The sequence below is a fragment of the Hirundo rustica genome, chromosome 9, assembly GCF_015227805.2.
Source record: "Hirundo rustica isolate bHirRus1 chromosome 9, bHirRus1.pri.v3, whole genome shotgun sequence".
Lineage (NCBI taxonomy): Eukaryota > Metazoa > Chordata > Aves > Passeriformes > Hirundinidae > Hirundo > Hirundo rustica.
This window is the reverse complement of record NC_053458.1, coordinates 29,665,503-29,688,418: the sequence shown is the minus strand read 5'-3', so window position 1 is coordinate 29,688,418 and position 22,916 is coordinate 29,665,503. Positions and strand designations below refer to the sequence as shown.

General features: G+C 45.9%; 1 protein-coding gene across 6 annotated transcripts in view; it reads left to right on the top strand.

The window, feature by feature from the left end:
- Window positions 1-16,098, top strand: part of CEP350 (centrosomal protein 350) — a 69,667-nt gene extending 53,569 nt beyond the window's left edge. For all 6 annotated transcript variants that reach the window (XM_040072558.1, XM_040072559.1, XM_040072556.1 and 3 more), the window contains 6 exons: window positions 826-908; window positions 1,540-3,581; window positions 3,877-4,278; window positions 4,365-4,511; window positions 5,627-5,749; window positions 12,041-16,098. In XM_040072558.1, the coding sequence (XP_039928492.1) occupies window positions 826-908; window positions 1,540-3,581; window positions 3,877-4,278; window positions 4,365-4,511; window positions 5,627-5,749; window positions 12,041-12,205 (2,962 nt within the window). In that variant the 3' untranslated portion in view covers window positions 12,206-16,098. The remainder of the gene's footprint in view (window positions 1-825; window positions 909-1,539; window positions 3,582-3,876; window positions 4,279-4,364; window positions 4,512-5,626; window positions 5,750-12,040) is intronic.
- Window positions 16,099-22,916: the final 6,818 nt, after the last annotated feature.

The window sequence follows — 22,916 nt, the reverse complement described above, 5'->3', positions numbered from 1 at the left end:
CTTTTTGAGATTGTTCTGGAACTGATTGCTGTTTCAGCCAAAACCATGGATGCAAGGAAAGCTGCTAACTGCTCTGCTTTAAAGCACTGGACATTGCCAATATCCAATTGACCTATTTGCTGCTGTCACCAGACCTAAAACAGATAAGATTTATCGTGACTGTCATCTTATGCACCTCACTTTTCTCCTGCTCAGCCTTTCAGGCTCTATTTTCATTTTTTTTTTAAATATTTATTTAAATCATAATTTTCTGTTGTGCAATAATTCTGCCAGATACTTTACATGGATTATCAGCCTGAAGGCTTTTTTTTTCCCCATTTTGGTCACTCATTGTGTCCACCACACTGTGTGAGGCAAACCATTCATCTTTGCAACTTAAATCTGGTTTAGATCTTAGGTTTTAAAGGGTAGAGAATTCAGCTGATCTTCTGCACTTCCTACTGCATTTTTAAGCATTTCATTTTCTCCAGCAGATGGTGCAATTTTAGTGAATTCAAAAAAAAAAAAAAAAAAAAAAAAACACCCCAACAGAAGCAACCCAACTTTTTATTTTTTTTTTTTTTTTTTTCCTGGAAAGAGATAAAATTTGATTAGTCTTTAAAAAAAATTACTCTCCAGGACTTTCCAGGCTCTCCTCTGTCCCCATTCCTATTTTCTAAGGTCACAGTATGTTGACAAAGCGAAGTATTTATGTTATAATGCCACGTTGGTGTTGTGTTACAATTATACATACTTGTATTTCCATTTTTATCTATTAAAAAAAACCAACGAAACATCACCCTCTGGTATAACTGTAACTCATGCAATCTGATTTTTCCAATTTAGGCCTGAGACAGCTAAAAACTGGAAATCACTGACTGAGTCAGAGAGATCCAAAGCATCTTTGGAATCCATTTCAGAACATGCAGGTATGTAACTGGAAGAATCCATACTACAAATTAAGATCTTGAAGAATGACTATTTTAAAATTCTTGAGTCTTCTCCTTCTTGATTCATGAAGAGATTTTAAGAGAGGATGGAGACTTCATAAAATGATAGTGCCGCAGCTGTATTTTTTTGTAGTTTTATTTAGCAGGATTCTGCTTTTGCAAAATACCCTGTGTATTCAGTATTTCGTTTACTCTTTCTGCTGTTTATATGAAACCATAATTTAGTGACAACCTTTTTACTTTCTTTTGTTACTTGTTCCTTTACCTCTTGAGTTCAGATCCTTTTCACTGTTTTGTTGTTGATTATTATCTCATTATCTCCCGTTCTGATCTTCATTGCATTTGTGGCTTGCAAACAAATAGCTGAGTCCTTACCTTGGGATACTGGTTAAAGAAACTGAACTAGAAAGAAAGCTTTATAACCCAAGAACTGAATGGAAGCGGCTCATGTTCGTAGGACAGACAGAAGTATATGTTTCCAAGGCAGTAGTTTGTATCTTCTTCTAACACAGAAACCTTGATATTAACTTAATTGTCTGTGATTACAGTTTGCAGTAGAACAATGTGGGTTATACAATCTGCTGAAATTCACTTTTTATTGTCCTTTAAGATTCCGTGTCATCAAGAACGGAGAGATCTGTGTCTGTGCACACCAAGAAGGTGGCTGTGACAGGTGTCCCTGCAGGAGAACCTTCTGGAACAGCTTCCCTGGCTTTAGTGTTAACAAGGAGTTCCAGAGCAGGATCTGGTGATTCCTCAGATAATGTCCCCTCTTCAGCTCCTCTCAAAGATATGAAGGACATTAGCAAGATATCCCTTGAGTCGGTGAACAAAGTGGTAAATGCATCCAGTGTTAGTCCTAAATCTGAGATTACAGAAGACCTGGAATACATAAAGTCTGAGGAATATGAGAGCAGAGGTTCTCATGTTAAGCCTGTGGAGAGTTCTGATGTCTTGCTGACGTTAGATGAAGGGCGGGAGAGTTCACTGGATCACTGCTCTGAAAACAAACAATCTCTGAAGGAACTGTTCGATGTAGCTCTGGAAAGTCTTCATGACACAGAAGAAATCTTAGAACAGAAACAGTCAAATAAAGATGCTGTAAGTGGCCCAAGCATAGAGGAGACTTCTCACGAACTCAGCAAATCTGCAGAGGAAAAAGGTGATCTGCCCTCAGAACAGCTCTTGAGTCAAAAAGAGCCGTTGTACCTTGAAGACTTTGAAGGATCTTCTTCCAGAAAACAAACTTCAGCCGAAGAAACGCCGCCTGGGGAAAGGTACAAAGATGACTTTGAGGGATCCCTGCTCTCTGCTAATGAGTCCCTGAGGGAGCAGTCCCAGCACACCCAGGCCAGCAGAAGCAGGTCCACCAGCCTGGGCAGCGATGGCGAAATCAGCGAGTGCCTCAGTGACAGGTCTCTCTCTGGCAGCATGCACTCAGAGAGGCTGCTGGAGCTTAAGTCCCCAACAGAACTTATGAAAAACACTGAGCGCAGAGATGTGGAGCAAGAAGAGGCTCCTGCTTGTTCACCACTGTGGGCCTCGGCTTCAGTCGCAGAAGAAGCAGATAGCTTGTCCAATTTCAACATTGGAGATAGAGTGCTTGTGAGCAAAGTCCAGCCTGGAACATTGCGGTTCAAAGGGCTGACGAAATTTGCCAAAGGGTTTTGGGCTGGCGTGGAGTTGGATAAACCTGAAGGGAACAATAATGGAACTTATGATGGTATTAAATATTTTGATTGCAGAGAAAAGCATGGTATTTTTGCTCCTCCTCAGAAAATCTCTCACATTACAGAAAGTATCGATAGCCATTTAGACTCAAATAAGGATGATGAAGACTTGTTCTTTGATGACAGACTGGAGGAACAACACAAAGCTGAGCAGAAAGATAGAGGAAGTTTCGAACCTGGCAAAGAAGCTGAAAGCCAGAGCAGAAATGCAACAGAGAACTATTCCCAGGATAAAGCTCCTGTGGACACAGCTGTTTCAGAAGCCTCAGCTGAGGAAAAGGTTGATGAGGAGTTGTCATCCAAAGCAAACAGCTTAAAAGAGATTTCTGTAGCTACTGGTTCATTTGCCCAAGAGCAGTCAGTGGTGGATTACCTGAAGGATGCTGTGAAAGAGGAGGCCAGCCACACTCCTCTCACTTCTAGTGCTGTGGATGAGATTTCCGCTGTTCAGTCGGATGACATGTCAGATTTCCTTTCTGAAAAACTGGAGAGGCAGAAGACACTGGGAGAGGAATGTGCTGAAAGGTTAGATGATCTCTCTCCTGGCATCGTGGAGAAGCCTGCAACTCCACTGCTGGATTTGCTGACAAAAGAAAAGAACCAGTTAGAAGCACAGCTCAGCCTGCCTCTTAGAGAGGAAGAAAAGTCAAAAGACCAGCTGGAAAAGCTCAGTTTGCTGACAGACAGTCTACTAAGAGATTTTGTGAAAGACACAGTCAATCAGTTACAGCAAATAAAGAAGATCAAGAATGAGAAAATCCAGCTCAGCAACCAGGAGCTCTGTGATGTGAAGGAGGAAGCCGCTACCCCACCCCAGCAGGTTGAAAAGCAGATCCCAGACGGACTTAATAACTTCTTCCTAAGTTCTGATTTGGAAGATGACAGAGAAGAGCTTTCCTCTCCAGACATGTGTCCCAGACCAGTGAGTAGCAGACATCTTGCACTAATTTTAAAGAGCTGATTGTGCCTTTGACTGGGGATGACTGTATCAGGAATGTGTTGTGGCACCAGTTTTTCTTCCAGGTTCTGTTGGATGATGTGGAGATGTATGTTCTGTATGTGTCTCATACATTGGGATACTGTGTATCCCAGTGCATGGCTTGTTTTGGTAGTCATTTATTGCCTGCTACATCAGTAAAGCATTTAAAAATGTAAGACGAGTGAGACAACAGTGTGACACCGCTTTCACATTTACTCTGTGGCTCTTGATTCCGCAGGAGAGCCCCGTGTTTGGTGCCAGCGGCCAGGAGGAGCTTGCCAAGAGGCTGGCAGAGCTGGAGCTCAACCGGGAGTTCCTGAGTGTGCTGGGAGATGATCAAGACTGGTTTGATGAGGACTATGGCCTGAGTTCCCATAAGCTGCAGCAGAAGCAAGCTGAGGAACCAGCAGTGCTGCCCCAGGCAGAGCCGCAGAAGCTGCCAACAAAGCCGAGCGAGGAGGCTCTGGCGGTCCCTCACACTGCGGTGGAGGTGGAAGGGATGGTGCATGCAGCAGCTGAGGAACTCTGGAAACTGAAAGAGCTGGGTCACGATCTTCAAAACTGCAACCTTAAAACAGATCTTAGTGGTACCCTCCAAGAGCAGGACACAGACACCATAAACAAGCAAGTTTATAGAAAGGTACGGTCTTCAGACGTTTTGGTCTTGCCCTTTGAAAGCTTATCATGAACAAAAGAAGCCGTAACTTTTACTTCTTCCTTTTTCAGGTGGTATTTGATTTAACAAGAGAGATCTTTGGGGAAATCTTTGCTGAGGATCCTAATCTGAATCAGCCCATTTGGATGAAACCGTGTAGGATCGCGTCTGCTTATTTTCGCCGAGTCAAAGATCCAAATGATCTGGATGAAATCAAGGTAGGAAGAAATCTTGGTTGAGCAGGGAAAGTAAGATGAAAAACACTGAACTGGTGTGTAGCTGAGTGTTAGAGGATCTTGCTTGTATTCAGCAAGAGATGAGTTGAGAGAAGAAAGGAGATTACCAGTCTGAAAGAAAACACGTCAGAATGGTTTTTACTCAACAGATTGGCCTCCCTGTCCTTATGACTGCTACTGGTTGTTTTTAAACCTCAATCCTCTGTGCAGAACTGCTAGGATGACCTTGATCTTATAAAATTGATATGCTGACAGCCTGCTGCTGTAGCAGATTTCTGTGGAGCTATGTATGGCTAAATTGGAATGGATCCAACGGTACGGTTGGGCCAAATGGGATGAGCTAGATTTTTCACTCAGACACACACGCCTCTGCCAGCCTCTCTGAGGACTGCAGGAGTTGCCCAGAGGAACCCAAAATTTGACTAGTGAGGGCATTGTTGTATTTGACAAGCCAGAGGAAGCCTCCATGTTATTGGTGGTAGCGCTCAAGGAGGGACGAAAATCGCAGAGCCTGGGGGACAAACAAGAGCCTGGCTGGACCTGGGTTAGACTTGCTGGGCTGCACATTGGAAAAAAACCTGTCTCCCTTAAAGCCCTCCACAAAGGACCTTCCATATGGCTCATCAGCCAATGAAAACATGAAAACTTCCACCTGCACTGTTTCTTCTGAAATTGAGGGGGGTTGACTAAATTTTGATTAACCTGCTGAAGATATGGCATGTTAACTGTCCAGAAAAGCAAATTAAAAAAGAAGTAGTACCTAAATCACTCTGTTCATTGAGAAGACTTTCAAAAGCATGTGGCTGGGGACAGCAGGAGCACAGGACAAGGACACTAAATACCCACCCTGCTCTTCTTTAATAATTTCCTGTAAGATAAATTGTCAGAATCTTCTGTTGATGTAGTGTTTAAAGTGTCTATTCTCAAGGTTGCTTCAGCAGCGGGTGTCTCGTTCTTCCCCCTCCCATTTCTGGATTTAATAATTGTCCTGCCAGCTGATGTGAATTCTAAAGTGTGACTTGTTAGGGGAGCTGTTTTGTGCACACCTTTAATTTCTTAGCTCAAATGTGATAAATCTCACCTCTGCTGTTCTGTAGAACTTCATTGCAGCTGAAGTACTGAAGTTGTTCAGCCTGAGGAAAGAGCCTAATCACAAAACAGACTGGCAGAAGATGATGAAATTTGGGCGGAAGAAACGAGACCGGGTGGATCACATACTGGTAAGTGGATGAAGACAAGCAATCCTGTCAGATACTGTCCACCAGACTGAAGTGTGGCATATGAGTGCATTTTCAGTATTCAGACATGCTGTTTAAAAAATACAAAGTGTACATGAGGTGTCAGAAGTCCAGTGCCAGTGAGGGAAGCTGGCTTGAGTTAATTCTGCCTACTCATTTGACTGCAGTATAAATTTGCTCGCTCCCAAAAAGTTTAAAGCATGAATTTCCAGAAGGAAACACTGAAATATTTGACTGAGAGTAAACTTTTCCTTTGAGAAGGGAATAATGTTTTTCCTCTTACTTATTTTAAAATGTTTTTATTTTGAAGTAATATTATTTAATTTGAGACAGTGATACAGAGAATGTAATTAAACTAGTGACTGCAGCTGCCACCGGGGCAGGGTTAAAACTGTCTGAGCTGGAGCATGTTTGGCTGTGTATAGTTTCTGAAAGTTATTTTGCTGGCTTGTATTGCCAGAATGATTAACATCTTTACTGGCTATAATGATAGTGAAGGTTCTTCTTGGGAATATGAGTCGTCATTAACATGTGCTTCACTTAATTACACCTGGAATTGATTCCACACAACGAGCATATACAAGTAATTTGGAGTTGTGGGTCCTATGGTCTTTTAATGGCCCATCACTGGAGAGCTTCCAACAGAGGGATTTAACTATATGTAAATAGAATATTTATTTATAGATCCCAGTACATCCTGATACACTTGATTCTGGGATGCAGAGGTTGTTAAAACGTGCACAAAAAAGTTCTATGTTTAGATCCCCAAGGGAACTAATATTACAGCTATTATGCATGTGTACCAACTTCCTAATTTTTTTTTTTTGCAACATAGCTAGAAAGAAAGATTCCTGACTGGAAAAATTTGTTCCAGTTGAAGACATTCATAGTGCTTCAGGTGAAGTTTGAAGTTCAGACAATCCAGTCTGTGATTTACATGCAGACCCCGACATCAAAGATTAATGGATCTTGGACAACTTTGGCCTAATAAATAATGTGTTTAATTTTATTTTGTTCTACAAGAATATGGTGATAAAACTTCAGCTGAAGACTGGGAATAACTCTGTGAAGGTTGCAGCATGCCATGCTTTAGGAATAAGGCAGTCTCGGGCATTTCTTACAAATTTATACTGTGATGTGAGGCATGTCAGAGGAACTTTCAACTGAAAACCTAAAGAGAGATAGTGTTCAGTTTCTCTTGCCTTATTTTATTAAGATTTCTGTGAAGCATCTGGACAGCTTTTTCTGTCTCCTAGTCAACTCCAGCTTAAGGTCATGAGTTCTGTGGTAACACAGATCCAAGGCCAGAAGAGGATATACAGGTGCAAGACCTGCTGCCTATCTCCAGTAGCTCACGGGGCAGCCCTGAACTGAGAGGTCAGTTTTAGGAGTCTCCACTTTGTGTTGAAAGTGTCTTCAAGTAGTACAAGAGAGCAATTTCCTGAAAGAGAAAATGAGATGGTTTTTGTAGGTTTAGGTGCTGTGTAATGATCTTTGAAAATTACAATTCAAAATACTTAGTTCCAGTTTTTGTGAAGAGGTAGCCAGTATACACCACTGCAGTGTGCAGGGGATGTCATGTGAATACATACATGAGCTGGTTGATTCTCCACATTCTTTTGATGCTTGTAAATACAATGACTGTTAAAACAAAACATGATCTTTTTAAAGCAGAGATGAACATTCTTGGGCTTCTGTTACTTGCATTTAAACTTAAAGCACAGTTTCTTCCCAGTTTCTTCATTTCCATTTTAAGAGAAATGAACTTTAAAATGAAAACATTCCTTCACAGTTTTCTGTGGAGATAGCTATGTAATGTATTTTAGTGATACTGAGAAGACTGAACACACCTGACTGCCCAGTAGTGGCTGACCCAGGAGCTGGGCATGATTTTTATTTCTTCTGTAGGCACAGAAACAAGTGCCAGGCTGCTTTTACTGAACTTATTCTCTCCCTGATTATGCCTGGATGCACCCTTCGGGGTTTATCACATCAAAACCTATTCCTAGTGGAAGGTTCATCCCTATGGGGAAGGGGCACAGCAGGAGAAGCAGCACTGGTGATCTCAGTGACACTGGGACCTGTGGGTTGGCTGTCACACCTGCTGGGAACTAAGGGGAGAGCAGGATGGATTAATCCTTTGCCTTCTTGCTCTGCCTTCAGCTTTTCTGCTTCCTCCAATCACTGCACTTTTAGTTGCATTTTCACTTTGGTCTGTGAAAGCAGCATTGATACCAATGTGGTGAGTCATGTTTTAGTGCCAGTGACAGAACAACATCTTCCTCTTCTCCTTTTTGCAGCATTCTTTTTGTCTTCAATCATGCATCTCTGTCCTCAGAAAGGATTTGTATTGGAAGTCTTTAGGGATCCCTCTGATCTGCTGCATCTTTGCTCCACTTACTAACATTTACAGCAAATCTTGGCTTTCAATAAACAAGTACAGGAGATTCACATTTATGAAAAGCTACTTTTTTAAAATCAAATTAAAGGAATGTCTAAGGTTTGCTTTCTTCCCTTCTTGTCCCTTGGTGTTGTTCCTTTATCACACATGGGCCATCTGTGCTTTGTGGAGAATGTCAGCTCTACATTTTGGTTCATCAGAGGCTGCCAGCATCTTTCAAAACCTGTTTTTAAACTACACCAAGAACCCTCGTATCTCCTTATTTAACTTCAGGTACTGACAATAGGTTGTTTCCACTCCTTTTTTTTTTTTTTTTTTCCCACTTGAGTCTTCAGCCAAAACTCCCTGTGCTGATCTGTTTGCATGGGGCCAGAAGAAACTCTGCCATTGCTTTTCCTGCCAGCCCCCCTTCTCTTTTATCTGGAGCTTGAGAAAGCAGAGCTCACTCGATACTGCCAAACCTATGTGTTTGCTTTTCACACCTGAGGAGCCTGCCAGCAGAATGCTGAAAAGTGCTTGACCTTCTGACCTGTTGATTTAACAGCCAGAATGTTTCTCTCAGTGCAGAAACTCTGCAACAAAGCAGGGCTGTTCTACCAAGCTGGCTTAACTGGAAAGCTCGAGGTGCCACTGCTGCAGCACCCCAGATCTAAACCCAAGGGAGTGCACAGTAAGAAAAGACTGAAAGGCTGCTTGTATGCTATGTCTTGAGGTTTCCAGGCACTCTGAGAGCAAAGGGCTGTGAGAATGCACCTGCCTGCCTTCCTCCTGCTGGCCTTCTTCCAAGAAACTACTTGATATCTGGATGCTTATTCTTTTCAGTCTCCCAAATAGTCTGCTGTCTCCTTAAATGTAGTTTATTTTAGAGATACTCATGGATTTGAACAGGAATCTCAAGAAATCAAAACATGCTAAGTCACTCTCTAAAGTTCCTTCTGATTATATTACTTTATGTGGGTTTTTTTAGACGCTGTGACATGTTATCTCCTGGTTTTTCTTTGGTGTGCGTGGCCCCGTTCATTTGTTTTTTTTAATAAGAAGTGTGCATACAAAAAAAAAAAAGGCACAGAGAAAAAAATACCATACAGCCTTCTGCATTTCATCACTATTTATCTTTCCGTGTAGGACAGAGTTCAGTTTCATTAAAACTGTAGTTTTCCCAACTTTACCCAAATGCAATTTCTTCCTGGTATAGAAATCTTGCTTCCTGGTATCAAATACGTGAATTTTTACTTTTGTCATGAGGAAATGTACTGAAGACAAGGCAAAACCCATTTCCAGGCATGATAGTTGTCAAATATTAAAGAAATGGTTTCAATTACTTAGGAGCAGTTTGTGGTAACACAACAAATGGATCAAACCTTTCCCAGACAAAGGAGTTGCAACTGCCTTGGCTCAGATGGTGCAGCCAGGGCTGCAGAGCAGCACAGCAGTGTCCACATGTGTTCTGAATACGCTATAAACAAGACTTGCCTGCAGCTGCAAATTGCACATTCTAGCAGTTTCCCAAAAGTATGCTCGAGGAAGTCCTCCTAATACCAAAGGAAATTGTGCACTCTGCCTCTGAGAGCCGGGGGAATGATACAGGCAAGAGAAAATTAATCACTGATACTGTTTTTCTTTCTGGTTGGTGCTATTAAACACCCAGCCTTTTCTCTGCCTAGATCACAGTATCACTTTCCGCTGCTAGAGCACAGTAAAGAAATTGTCTCATCATACACTTGTCAGGGAGACAGAATAAACATTAGCACCTTAGTGTGGATCTGGACATTGGGGTTTGTTCAAGGCCAGTGAGATCAGAGCTTTTAACCTGCCTGATTATTTTACTCACTCGCTTCCCCCACCCCCAGTGTTACCTTCACTAAGTCTTGGCTTCACCTGGGAGGGTCGAGCAGAAAATCCCGTCAGTCACTGGTGCAGCTGCTCCAGGTTACCAGCCTTGGATGTCATCACTCCTGGTCTCTGGGCATCCCCTGGCATTTGTCTCTGCCCACTTTCTTCATCTTCAGGATCTTTCCTGCAGCAGCCATCTTCACCTCCTCCCTTTGAGCCCCCTCGTGTTTTTTTCCAAACCACTTCTGCTTTTAGGGAATCCTTTTTCAGCGTCACCTCTTCTTTTCATGACCCCTGTCTCTTTTCCTTATCTAAATAGTTTATGAAGCAGACACACAACACATGATCAGTCTGCAAATTGCTACTTCTCTCTTATGCCTCTCTATTGATGGGAGGACTCGGGACATGCTGCTGTTTACTTTGTCAGAATTTACAACCAGCACATACAGGTTGCAGGCAGCACATTTCTGTGTGAGAGTTCAGGAGTCTTTTTCAGACATTCACCCCCACACAAACCCACACCCAATTATCTACCATTTGTTAGCTTTCCATTTAAATTACTTTTCACCTACAGCGCTCCTTCAGAGTTTGAGTGCAAATAATGTTGCTTCTTCCTTATTAGTAATAAGCCTAATGAAGCCATTAGTGCCTGGTCCTTGACAGCTGTGTGGGAAAGAGGCACTTGCTGTGGTAGCAGATTTGTAAGCAGGCAGTGTGACTCTTCCAAAGCTCTTTGCAGGATGAGATCCCTGCCCGTCTCCCCAAGCTGTCTCAAGGGAGGGAGAAAGGAGCTGTCAGCCCGAAGCCCCGTGTCTAACCGGGGCCTTATGAATGGCTGCAACCCCTGCAGCAGTGCCAGTTCCCTGGGGTTCCCACAGCAGCCTTTTCTTGGGCTTCACACTCTGCTGGGGTTATTGAATCATCATTGTGCCACAGCAGCTGTCAGCTTCAAAACAGACCAGTTTCTGGGAGGTTTAGCTTTATTACATACTCATCCTGGGTTAGTGGACTTGTCAGTATGTTTAACCTTAGTTTGGCAGTGTGTAGGTGTCTGCCCCACTGGTACACTGTAAATGTATTTTGGGTTCAGCGTGCAATATTTATGGGCAGAGGAAGTTTCCTCTGAAGCTGAGCAGAGGCAGAGTTTCAACAGGTTTTCTTAGTCATTTTAAATATGAGTGATGTTTGCACTCATTCCTTCTTTTCTAAAAAGTTTGGGCTGTATTAAGGTTTGTCTGTAATACTGAAATGGTCAGTAAGATAAATTTTTAATAACTTTAATTGAAGACATCCAGTTTGGAGAAACTCTCAGTAAGACTTGATTTGCTGAATGAAATTATATATTCAGTCTGGTACTAAACCTCGTATTTGTCAGTGAGCAGTAAAAGGGGATTTGCTTCATCAACAATTTAATAATAGAAGGAAATAAGTACTCTTTGAACGTACTGGTACACAATTCAATTTGTAGTAATGCTGTCAAATCCAGTGAAGCGTGGAGTATTCTGTGCAAATGAGTTGTCTTACAACACATGCAAGCATTTTGCCTTCCTGTGCAGAAGAACTGGAAGTTAGCTGTTTCCCTAAAGTTTTCTTATATTATAAGCTGAACTGCAGTGAAATCTTTTCTTTTTCCCCTTTTCCTGTTCAAGGCCTTTCCATTATCTCTTACCAATTTAAGCCTCATGGAATCAGCTTCTTGCAAAAACATAATTAGGGACTAATTAATTAATAGAGCTTCTGCTGTTGGCCAAGAATATCCCATTAGCTGAGCCCTTTCAAGTGAAAAACTTGTACAGGAATATGAAAGCCTTTAAAATGGATGCTACAGTGAAAAGTAGAAAACATTCATACGGTGAAATAGCCGGGTTCAAACAGATCCGTGTTCATTTGCTATTCCAAGCATTTCCTGTAATCTCTTGCAAAGACAGATATGTTGTTGGCAGATACACTCTGCTTTGGACTCTTTCTGGAACTTTGCAGGCAATATTATTTTAAAGCAGCACACTTGTAATGTTTGTATTGCCTCTCTACCCTCCAAGGTGCAGGAACTCCACGAGGAAGAAGCGCAGTGGGTGAACTACGACGAGGATGAGCTGTGCGTAAAGATGCAATTGGCAGATGGGATCTTCGAGGCCTTAATCAGAGACACTGTTGATGTACTGAACCAGATAAACGAGAAACAGCGGAGGCTGCTGCTTGTCTGACAGTGCTGAAGCGAGTTCAGAGCTGCCAACCACGGAGTCACAGGCCTCTCTGACTCCTGACTTGCTCTCCTCCCTGCACGTGCTGCGGCCGGACTTCCACGCGTGGGGTTCACAGGCAGTTCAGATGGGATGAAAAGAACCTCAACTGGCTGCCAAGACCTCGCACCAGATTTCTTGTTTGGAACAAGCTGATCCATCACTTGAGGCTGCTTTGAGGAGTGCTCAAGACTGTTCATGTGCCAATGCAGTTATGTCACATAACTGTCAGCAGCTGCCCGGGGCCCTGGCCTGGGGCTGTGACATGTTTGGCTTGTTCCCTGAAAGGGTTGGGTTAAGTTGGGATATTGGCTGTTTTGCTGGAATGGTGGTCAGCCATCAGTACTCAACTTGTCTTTAGAAATGTGAGTAATTTGGAGAAGCAGCAGTTTGGTCAGGTTTTGGTCATAAACAGAGACTTACCATACTGAACAGTGTTACAATCTTAACACGTCTTCTCCTGCAGCCCTAACAATGTGCATCAGTTCTTCTGCTTCAGAGCCTATTTAATTCACTTCTCTGTGAAGCTGGTTTTCGTCTTTCTTCTGTGATGTGGTACTGAGCATGGTGCCAGTCCAGTCCAGGGAAATTAGATGATGTTGCTTCTTGCTTACAGGTAAAGAATTCTTGCTGCTTTGCTCCAAGGCAGAGCAAGATAAAGCCTGCCTAATATCAAGTGTGAAAGATGAGCCCGTGGACAACTTTCCTCCTACCGTGTAGCACTTCTCTTCCTGGAGCACCAGCTGCTCCCAGATAATGGATACTCAGGATTTTCTCAGGCACGAGACATGCAGGAGTGAAAAATATTTCCTCATAAAAATTTGGCCTTCAATCCCTCAGCTTTCTCCCTTACTGTCACCTAATGAATTTGGAGAAGCTGTTACTTGAACAATTTAGAGAACAGAGTGTATTCACCAAAGAAAGCGGTGTCTGGTGCTTGACTGTCTGCATGTTTTGTGCTTGTGGGTTTTTTATTTATTTTCAGATAATTTATTAAGTGGATTACAGGAGAGTGTCCTGTGCAGTTGGTTGCACTGTCTTGTGTTTTGAGACAGACAAACTTGAGGAAGCATCTGGTTTGGAAACTTCCAGAGCCCCATATTCTTCTCACAAAACCTCCAGCTTCATGAGGCAGATACGAGGGGAGTGAAGGTAGGAAGAACCAAACCTCAATGACCAAGGGTGGGATGCAAAGACAGGTCTAGGAGTGGAGCTTAAAAACCAAAACAGCTGGTTTGGAGACAATGGAGAGTTGAGGGGGCTGAGCTGAAAAATTGCATGAAAATTCCCAGCTCTTTTATTCCCTTCCTTTCCCAGAACTTCTGCACCATGTTACGTGGTTGATTTGGTGCTGGATTCATCTACAGTTGTTCTGCTAAGTGCTGGTTCTTCCTGTACTTGTGTTTTTCTTGGAGGAACATGGACAGTCTAGGGTTGAACACTGATGCCTTAATAGTAGATGTCCCTGTTTGCTAACCTGGGACAAGACCCAGAGAAAAGTCAGATTCTCCAGGCACTGGAGTGTAGACCGACACTTTGAAGCCCTCAGAGGTGCCCCAAAGATGCTGCAGCCCACAACAGGCATGACAGGGAGATCTCAACTGTTTCATTCATCTGCTTGGGCTTCCTGCTGGTGCATACCTCTGCTACTGCTCCAGTTTGGTTTCTCTTTTCCACTTTTTTTTTTTTTTTTTTTTGGGTTGTTTATTGTTTGGGATTTTTTGAAAGCTATCATTGGAATATTTGCATTTTGCACAATGACACACGGCTGGTAGTTCTTCAGGGACAGCACTGGGAAATGTTGGATTTGCCAGAGGTCCATGCAGATTCTCAGATGTAGTCTTGCCAGCACCTCTCTTGTGAGTTAGTGGGGAGCCATATCCATGGGAGCTCTGTGAGTGAAAGAGCAAGGAGCAGGTAATGGTGGATAGGGACACCTCCAGTGGGCATATGCATGTCTGTCCCGCAGTAGTGGTCCTTCTGGCTGGCTGGAAGTCAAATGGTCTTGATGGAGCATTGCTCAGCTTCTTTTTGTCAAGCAATTCATTTGTTCCTGTAAAATGTCATGATGCTAAACCAGGAAAGCCTTGGATGCTTAAGACAGAAGCAAACTAAAGCTGCTAGCTTTAACCAGCATGGTGTCACTGCTTGGGTCACCACCTCAGATTCCCTTTCCTGGGTGTATCTCTTTCAATAGCAAGGATTGCTATTTTTATAGGTAGCAATTATGGAAAGAGGACAGAAACCTGCAGAGTCGGTTTGGAGCATCGGGTTAGGTTCTGTTGTGTAGATACAGAGGCCAGTGTTGAGAAGGTTGTCCTTCATCCCCAGGGCTTCTTGCTGTTCTGAGAGGCTCATGGGCTGTTTCTGGTCTGTCCAGCAGGAGGGAGGAGGTTGTGCAGTCAGGCCTGACAGGGTATGGGGGTCCTGTGGAGATCATGTGCCTGTCGTCTTTTGGCTGTAGCACCCTCCACAGAAGCACTATTTTTAACAGGTGTTGGACAGAAGGAAGCTGTGTCTAAGTAATGGCTTTGTTCCTTTGCAGACGTCAAAGATTTTTTTTGGTAGCAATCCTTGCTAGGAGCAACCCTAAAATGACTTGAGCGTACGTGAATTACCTTCTCAATACCTCATGTGTGTTGAGTTCCTTTGAGTTGAGTGTATGTTCCAAACCTCAAGTGGGTTGAGTACTTGTGGACTGATGATTACTGCGGTGAAGCAAGGGTCAGGCTGGGTCGGGCTGGTAGTGAGGAGATGTGGGGAAGCCTGAGGACCCACAAACAGGCTGAATTCTCTGCTTCTCTCCCCAACCTTCCCTTCGTAAGAACAACATGATATTTCTGCGTCCTGCTTATCTCAGTGCAACCACATAAGAAGATTCAAAGCTGGGGCGTTTTGCTGAGACCTGTGAGCTGTTTGGGGCAGCAGCTGTTGTCACCGGGGACATGCTGTTCCCTCTTTGGAAGGATCTCAGAGCCAGGTGGGAAAGCCCAGGCTTGTGGGAGCACGGAGTGTAAGTACCTCTCTAACAGCAGGATGCTCTGTGAGCCGAGCCCTGGAATATCAATGCTTCTGCCTTTCAGAGAAGGCTTGTTGCTCACAAGGTGGAATGAGGGATTGAAAAATCCTATCTTGTTCCTTTTCCTTTCTTGAAAAAGTGGCCTTAGCTTTTTGCAATACTTGAATAAGGGTGTACCTGCAGAAGACCTTCAGTAGCACAGTGACAGAGACCTTTTAAGTGACTATTCTGTGAGAAACTGTGTGCAGTTCCGACTTTCATATCTCTTTGCTACCTTAAAAATATTAGGGAAACAAAGTACTTTTCAGCAGACAAACAGTTGAATCTTACAAGGTATTTAGTGCATCTGAAGTGTTTACAAACCAACTAAAATGGAGAAAATCAAACTATTGAACTTATTTGTAATTTAAGTGTTAAATGCAAAATTATATACAGATGAAAACGGAATACTGTAATTAACCTGCATTTACTAGGGGTTTTTCTTTTCCTTGATTTTGCAGAGCCTTTTGATACACGTTTGCAAAGCCGCCTTTTGGGAGGCTCGGTCTCCCTGTGTACTGTGTTGTGGAGATGCTGAAAAGAAACCCCTTTACTGTGTATGTGTAAATAACCTGGTAACTTGGGGTTTGGGCCAGTTTCAGCTCATGTTCACATCCACAGCAGCTTTGCACAGCAGACAGACCCAAGGATGTGGAGGGGTTGGGGAGTGGGTTTTTTTTGTAATTAAGAACTGTAAAATAACCAGGGTGGTCCCTGTGTACACCAGTGTAAATATCTTTGGTAACTGAAATGTACTTTAAAAGAACAAAATCTGTAAATAAACTGATTTATAAATTAATCTTGTTTCCTGCTTTTTGTAAAATGGAACTTTCTGATTACCCAAGCAGTTGCTAATTCTGATGGTGTCCTGAAGATTTATCCCTTGTACGTTCCTGTTTCTGTCTGATGCTGAACTTGGGATGCCAATCACAGTCTACAAAATCCCATTAGAGTGCCTTAATTATAATCATAACTTTATTAGAATTTTCTTATTGTTAAAGCTGACTGTTGATCAGATTTCTGTTGAACACCAGAAAATAGCATTGAGCAATCATTGCAGGAGTTCACTGTGGGAGAAAACTTACTCCTTGTACATATATATTTAAAATACGCTTTAAAAACTGATGGTTTAAAGCATTTTTATGTTAAACAACAGTTTTGGAATTAAATTCTTCAGAACCTCAGTCTTGTTTTGTATCCCTCAATTAGGCTCCTAAATTTGTGCAGCTCTGTAGAGCTGCTGTTAACAGTACCCATCCCTTCCTCACTAAGAGGCAAACACTGCACCCTGGAAATTTTTTGTGTTGGTGGAATTTTTCTAAATCTTTGCTGTTTTCTTTCCAGGACAAAAAAAAAAAAAACAAAACCAACTCACTTTAACACATGAGCCCTCTAAGAGGACAGTGGAGCACTTGCAGTGCCAAACCACAGGCGTGGGCACGTGGTGATGGAGTGGCAGCGTGAAGGTGTAAGCCAGGTGTTTATTGAGCCTCCTCAGTGCCTGTGGCCACTCCTGCCCCGGTACCTCTGCTGTGTTTTGGTGCCTTTTATTAATGTACAGCCCAGCAGAAAAGGCTTTGCTTTCCATTTACTGCAGACTCTGTATAAAACCCAGCATTGGTCTTTCCATCTTGGAGGACACTGTGCCACTGTCAGCTCCTCACCTGCCTGGGAGGGCTGTTTGCATTAAATGGGGGGGACCTTTGTGAACTAAACCATTGCAGTTATTTGTTCTTTGCTTTTCCTTAGCAGAGGTACTTCATCCTGGAGGAGTACTTGTTGCCTTCAGCTCCCATTATGGAAGCGGCTCTGCCGCAGTGCCGGGTGTGCCGTAGGACTGGTCCTCATTGGAGCGTGCTGGGAACACCATCCCAGCCCTCAGACAGACAGGAGGACGTCACAGCCCTCTGAGCTCAGCGGTTGAAAGGGCCAAGCACGGTGGTGGGTCCTTGGCTGTCCAAAGGGCTGAGGCAAAGTGGTGCTGCAGCCTCTGTGTCCTCATTAGTGAGCAGCAGGAGAGCATCCGTGTCGTGCCTTTCCTCACCCCGCAGCAATTTTACTCCACAAGTCCTATATTTTTGGACAATTGTCTACTTGCATCCATCCCTGAAAGGGGCTCGCAGTGCATTTCACGTTGGGAAAAAACCAAACTGATCTGTGCTTCGCTGGCTGAAGAAGAGGCTTCCTTTACAAACGGCTCAAGCGGTGGGAATGCTGCCAAGGCGCTCCGGCGGGTGACGCAGCAAACTGCTGCATTGCTCCTGCTGTCCTTGCCCAGGATGCCCAGCAGTCAGTGTGATGAAGGCTCTCATTTCCTCATTTGCAAGTCTACGTTGCTTCACTTTGTCACTGACTTTCTTCCCGTGGTGTTGGTGCAACTCTTCCCAGAACCCTCGGAGCACGGTTAGCTCTGACAGCCATTTCACCTGTGGACCTGGTGAAACTCCTGGGTTGGGCAGTGGCCGGCAGCCGCCTTCCCGATGGCACTCTGGATGGAGTGGGACAGTTTGGTGCCTCCCTTCCCAGGTACAGCCCACTCCCAGGTGCCTCCCTGGGGGTGTGGTGCCAGCTGCAGCCATCCCACGTGCTAAAATGCCTGGCAGAGCACTGGAGCGCCTGAAATATTGCCTCTGCTCGAGATATCCTGTGCCCTGCCAAGCACAAGGGCTTCTGCAGTGTCCAGGCTCTCATTAACACAGCCCTGGGAAGAAAAGGAGCTGGTGGGGAGCTGCTGCACACCAGCAGCTCTTCAGAGTGCAGGAAGGAGAGGAGGGGGGCTGCCCAGCCACTGGCACCCAGCCCAGAGCATGGGCCATTGCCTGGCAGGAATGCAGATGAGATGTAATGGAGTTTGAAAGCATAGGGCACCCTCTGGGATGCCGGTCCTGTGGGGGAGGGAAAGGCACCCTGTGAGACCTGGAAACTGGAGCAAACAAAACCTGTAGCCCTAGCCCTGCACCGTCCTGCCTCCTCCTGAATAAGGTCCTGCAGAAATTTGGGGAAAAGGAGGAGAATAGAGTAGCTCTGTTCAGTAGAGTGATGGTTGGGCAGGTTCAGGGGTATAGAGGAGGATCCTGGAGTACAGATTCCTTCTTTTGCCTGCCAAGTGTGCTGATGGCCTGGAGCAGGTGGTTTGTTCCTGCTCTGAATGTTTCTCTTGGCCCCGGTCTTCCAGCCCTTTGCTCCACCTGTACAAGACCTGCTGTGTCCCTTGGGCTGTGTTACCTCCCTGCTGTGGGTTTCCAGTGGCTTCCTCTTGCATGAAGTCTAGACTGATTCAAACTCAGATTTTGTCTGAGGATTTGCTGGAGGTGGAAGTAACACCACTTCTGGGGGGCATCGCAGATTTGATTTGATTTGATTTTGTTCCAGCCAAACAAAGGAGACTGCAGGGGATCCCGCTGTTCACGTGTCTTGGCTTGAGGAGCTCAGCAAGGAGCCTGGTCCAGTGTGTGTGTCTGACCACGTTGCTCTGTGGACTGATGGGGCCAGCGCTGCTCAGTGAACCTGTGATTGGGCACAGCAGTCCTTGGCAGGTGAGACCTTGCTTACGTTGCAGGACTACTGTCAGAGCAAGAGAGGAGTGCTCCGTTGTCATCTCTGTGGTATTCTCAGTTTCATGCACTGCAATTAAACCACCTGCCAAATAATGATGTGGCAAATCTGGGCGGTGTGGCCTCCTCCAATCTGCTCCTTAAAGCTGGGAACATGAGCTGGACTGGAAAGCATCTGCTCTGTGCAGCCTGGGTCATGGTAATCATTTATGACTGTTAGTAGATCTGAAATTTGCAGGTAAAACGTTTCCTACCCAGACATACCAATGACAGTGCCCGTTCCTCCTGGAACCTCCTGGGTTCTTCTGAAAAGAGTAAGGGCAGCGTGGCTGCTGTCCTTAGGAGCAGGGATGAATCAGCAGAGGGTGAATAGCAGGAGGTTGGTACTGCTGTTTTCTCTCTGCAGACACAAACTATGTGAACACATTCATCACATCCTGAGAATGCACCCCAGATTTGCCTTTGTGCCTCTTGTTATTACAGGCTAGTTGGGCTTGAAAGGTAGAAATCAACGATTTCCAGCCAAGCCTGTCTCGTGGAGTCAGCAATTCCCAGCTGCCAGTGGGGGCTTCAGGGGCTGTCCATTTCTCCAGAGGTGTCAGCCTGGCAGAGCCAATGCAGAGCATGGGAAGCAGTCGGGATTCACATGCACTCCAGGTGTTGCTCCCTGTCTCAGCAAAGCTGGCAGGTTTGTGGCACAGATGCTGCCAAAGGTCTTGTCTGAAGCCATGTCTCAGCTGAGGTGTGACTTGTGCCATCAAGGAAAAAGTACGAGCTTGATTGGAATGTCAGGGAGTTGGCAGGTGGCACAATTTTCCCTTGCTCTCTGAGGGAATTGAGGTTTTTCTTTTGTTTGCAGAAGGACCACGCTTTAAGCGGTGCTGTGCTGCAGATCAAGGAGAGCTTCCTTGAGTTCATCATCTTGTGAAGTCTGGAGAGAGGAAAACTGTTGAACCTCCTCTGCAGCTGGTATTTCCAAGGCACTTGCAGGGGCATTGGATGCAAACCTCTCTGAGCAGCCTCCGAAATGCCTGTGACGGGGTTGCCGTGATTGTATCATGAGTCTTGCATTGGTTGCGTGTTTTCTTTGGAGTCAGTTCCTGGAATCACACAATTAGGTAGTAACGTGTTCTTTAATTTTCAAGGAAGAAAGTCCATTTCAGGATCTCCCTGTGGCCCTGAACCTTCACAACTAAAGGGAAGTGAGGAGATTCTGGCTCTGCTCGCCGGGCCATTCTGAACATTTTATAGACGGATTCATGCTTTTAAAAATGGCCAATAAAAGCCTTTCTCTGTTTTCTGAAATGTAGTCTTTTCCATCACTTCAAGGGCTGAACTCATAAAATCCAACCACTCTTTCCATGTCTCCTCTCTAACCCAGCACAAAGGTGATCGGAGTAGCTTTGTGTCTGAAAACGATCCATTTTGGGTGCACGAAACAAGTTCTGCAGGGCTTAAATGATTTTGGTGAGATTATGGCCTCCTTTGAGGTTCTCAGCCTGTTGATGTTGCCCACGCCTCACCGACTTCAAGGAGGTTCCTGCTGGGTGTTAGTCTGGGAAAGGAGATTTCAGAGCTGATGAGCTTAATGAGCCAAAGCCACTGCTCAGCTGCTGCACAGAGACTGTGCAGCACAGGGATATCTGTGGTCATCCTTGGCCCATGGCCTTGCTACGGAGTGAAGCACAACTCTCCCCAAAGTTAAGGATGCCAAGGTAGGCGCTGAAGGCTTTGCTGTGAAAACCAAGCAGGTTCCTACATGTGCCATAGGAGCCTGGAGTTGAGCTTTAGGGCTGGCTGGGGCACAGCAGCCTGGCACCCAGCACCTGTGTCATCGTTTTGCTACCTGCAGGTTCCACTGGCAGCCAGAGAGGACTGGGAGGGCATTTATAAAACCTCTCCAGACTTCTACTTCTTCTTGATTGCTATTATTTCATCTTAGTTGCTTTCAAATCCAACTTGAAAAGGGTTGTTTCAAAGCCTCTGCTTCATCTTTGGCTTCCCATGCCCTGTCTCAGGGTGTTCTGCAATGAAAACACGTCTCTTCCCAGTCTGAGGTGGAAGAAAAGCCTCATCTCTGGCTTTGCAGCAGCACTCAAAGGAAAAGAAGGATTTTTTGGGCAAGTCTGTGCCTGGAAAACTCCACACCCTGCTGCTGAAGGAGGCTGTTACCTGGGGAGCCTTGGGGATGGGACGTGCCAGCTGGGCAGTGGGGTCGTGGGTAGCACCCCGGCTGTTCCCGGGGCAGCAGGAAGCAGAAGCATCCCCACCCCAGGGCTCCGGGGATGAGCAATGGCATGGCTCACCTCCAAAGGAGCTGCAGCCCCGGGCTGTGGGCTCTTGCCCCTCCGCCTTGCTGTTGGATGCTGCTTTTGCATCTGAAAAAGGATTCAAGGAATTTGGGCTGCCTGGGAGGAAGGGGTGAGCTGGATGGGGAGGATGCTGGCAGTTAGGCTGGCGCTGAGCACCTCTCCTTTGCCTTGATAACCTAATCAAGCTGATGAGCCCTTAAAATAAGGCTTTAGCCTAGGGCGAGATAACGGTGGTGATCTCCCTGAAGGTGGGGATTTTTGTGTTTCAGTCACCAGCTGGATGAGGACAAGTCCTGGCAAAGTCTCTGTCAGTAGTGAGGGACCACCTTTCAGAGCAGCTCTGCACAGGCTAGGCTGTGTCTCTCTCCCTCCCGGTTAGACAACGAGGCGTGATAATCCCTTAAGGACTTAATTACAGCTGACAGCGCTGGAGCAGACCATCTTCGGCCCCATTCCCATCAGCCTGGACCCACAGGAGAGGGGTGGGAGCAATCCCGCGGGTTGTGTCCACCGTGCCCCGGCCCCCCAGGCCAGGCGGTGTCAGGGAGCCCCGTCGCTTCCCGGAGCCGTGCCCCGTGTGGAGCCCCTGCCCTCCGCTCTCCCGGCGAGCCTGGCCTCTGGCAGGCTTGTTTTTCTAGCATGGCAAGTCCGCCTAAAATGCCTAGGTGGGGCCCAGCATGGATAATGGCCTTCCTGGTGACAGAGCCAGCAGCAGGCCCTCAGCAGCCACGGGCACCCCCAGTGCCGGAGGTTCCCTGGCCTCAGGGGCTGGGGATGGAGCAGAGGGCTGGATTTTGGGGCTGTGTCCTCCCTGACAGCGCCTGGCTCTGCCCCGGGGCACTGAGCAACGGGCACCTTCCGTCTGGGAGCTGGTGACGCGTGTGTGTGCGTGAGCAAAGGCACGGCTTGGCCTGGCCTGGCCTGGCCGGGAGGATGGAATCACAGAATCCTGGAATGGTCTGGGTTGGAAAGGACCCTAAAGAACATGTAGTTCCATCATCCTGCCGGCCCTTCCACTAGACCAGGTTGCTCCAAGTTCCATCCAGCCTTGCCCTGAACATTTCCAGGGATGGGGCATCCACAACTTCTCTGGGCAGCCTGTGCCAGGGCCTCACTGCCCTCACAGGGAAGATTTTTTTTTCCCTAATATCTAATCTAACTCTCAGTTTGAAGACATTCCATTGAAGGTGGCACTGAGGGTAGAAGGCTGCTTTTTTCAGATGTGGAGCTGGATGTTATGTGTGTCACTGGATATCCTTGCTGGACATCCCTAGTAGGGTTGGGGAGAGGACAGGGATGTCTCCAGGGTTCTCATTCCACAGGGTGTCCAGGTGGTGCCCAGTGACGCTGGCTGATGTCAGGGCATCCGACCAGGGTGCTGCCCTCGGGGTGCCCACGATGGTGCGTTTTGGGGCTGAATCTGCTGCCTTTGCCATTGCAAAATCGCGGGTTCATTTAGGTTGGAAAGGACCTAAATCATCGACCCCAGCCTGTGACCCAGACCATGGCACTCAGTGCCACGTCCAGTCTTTCCTTACACACCTCCAGGGGCGAGGACTCTGCCACCTCCCTGGGCAGTCCTCGCTTTATCAGAATTGTACAATTTTATGCCAATTGTCCCCTCACGGAAGGGTAACCCCGCAGCAAAGGGGGGGGAGGGGAGTACTGGGCCTCTCCCCACGATGTGGGGGCGCCGAGCGGGCCCGGAGGCCTGCCGTGCGCTGGCCCCGGCGGATAGGGGATAGAGGGCT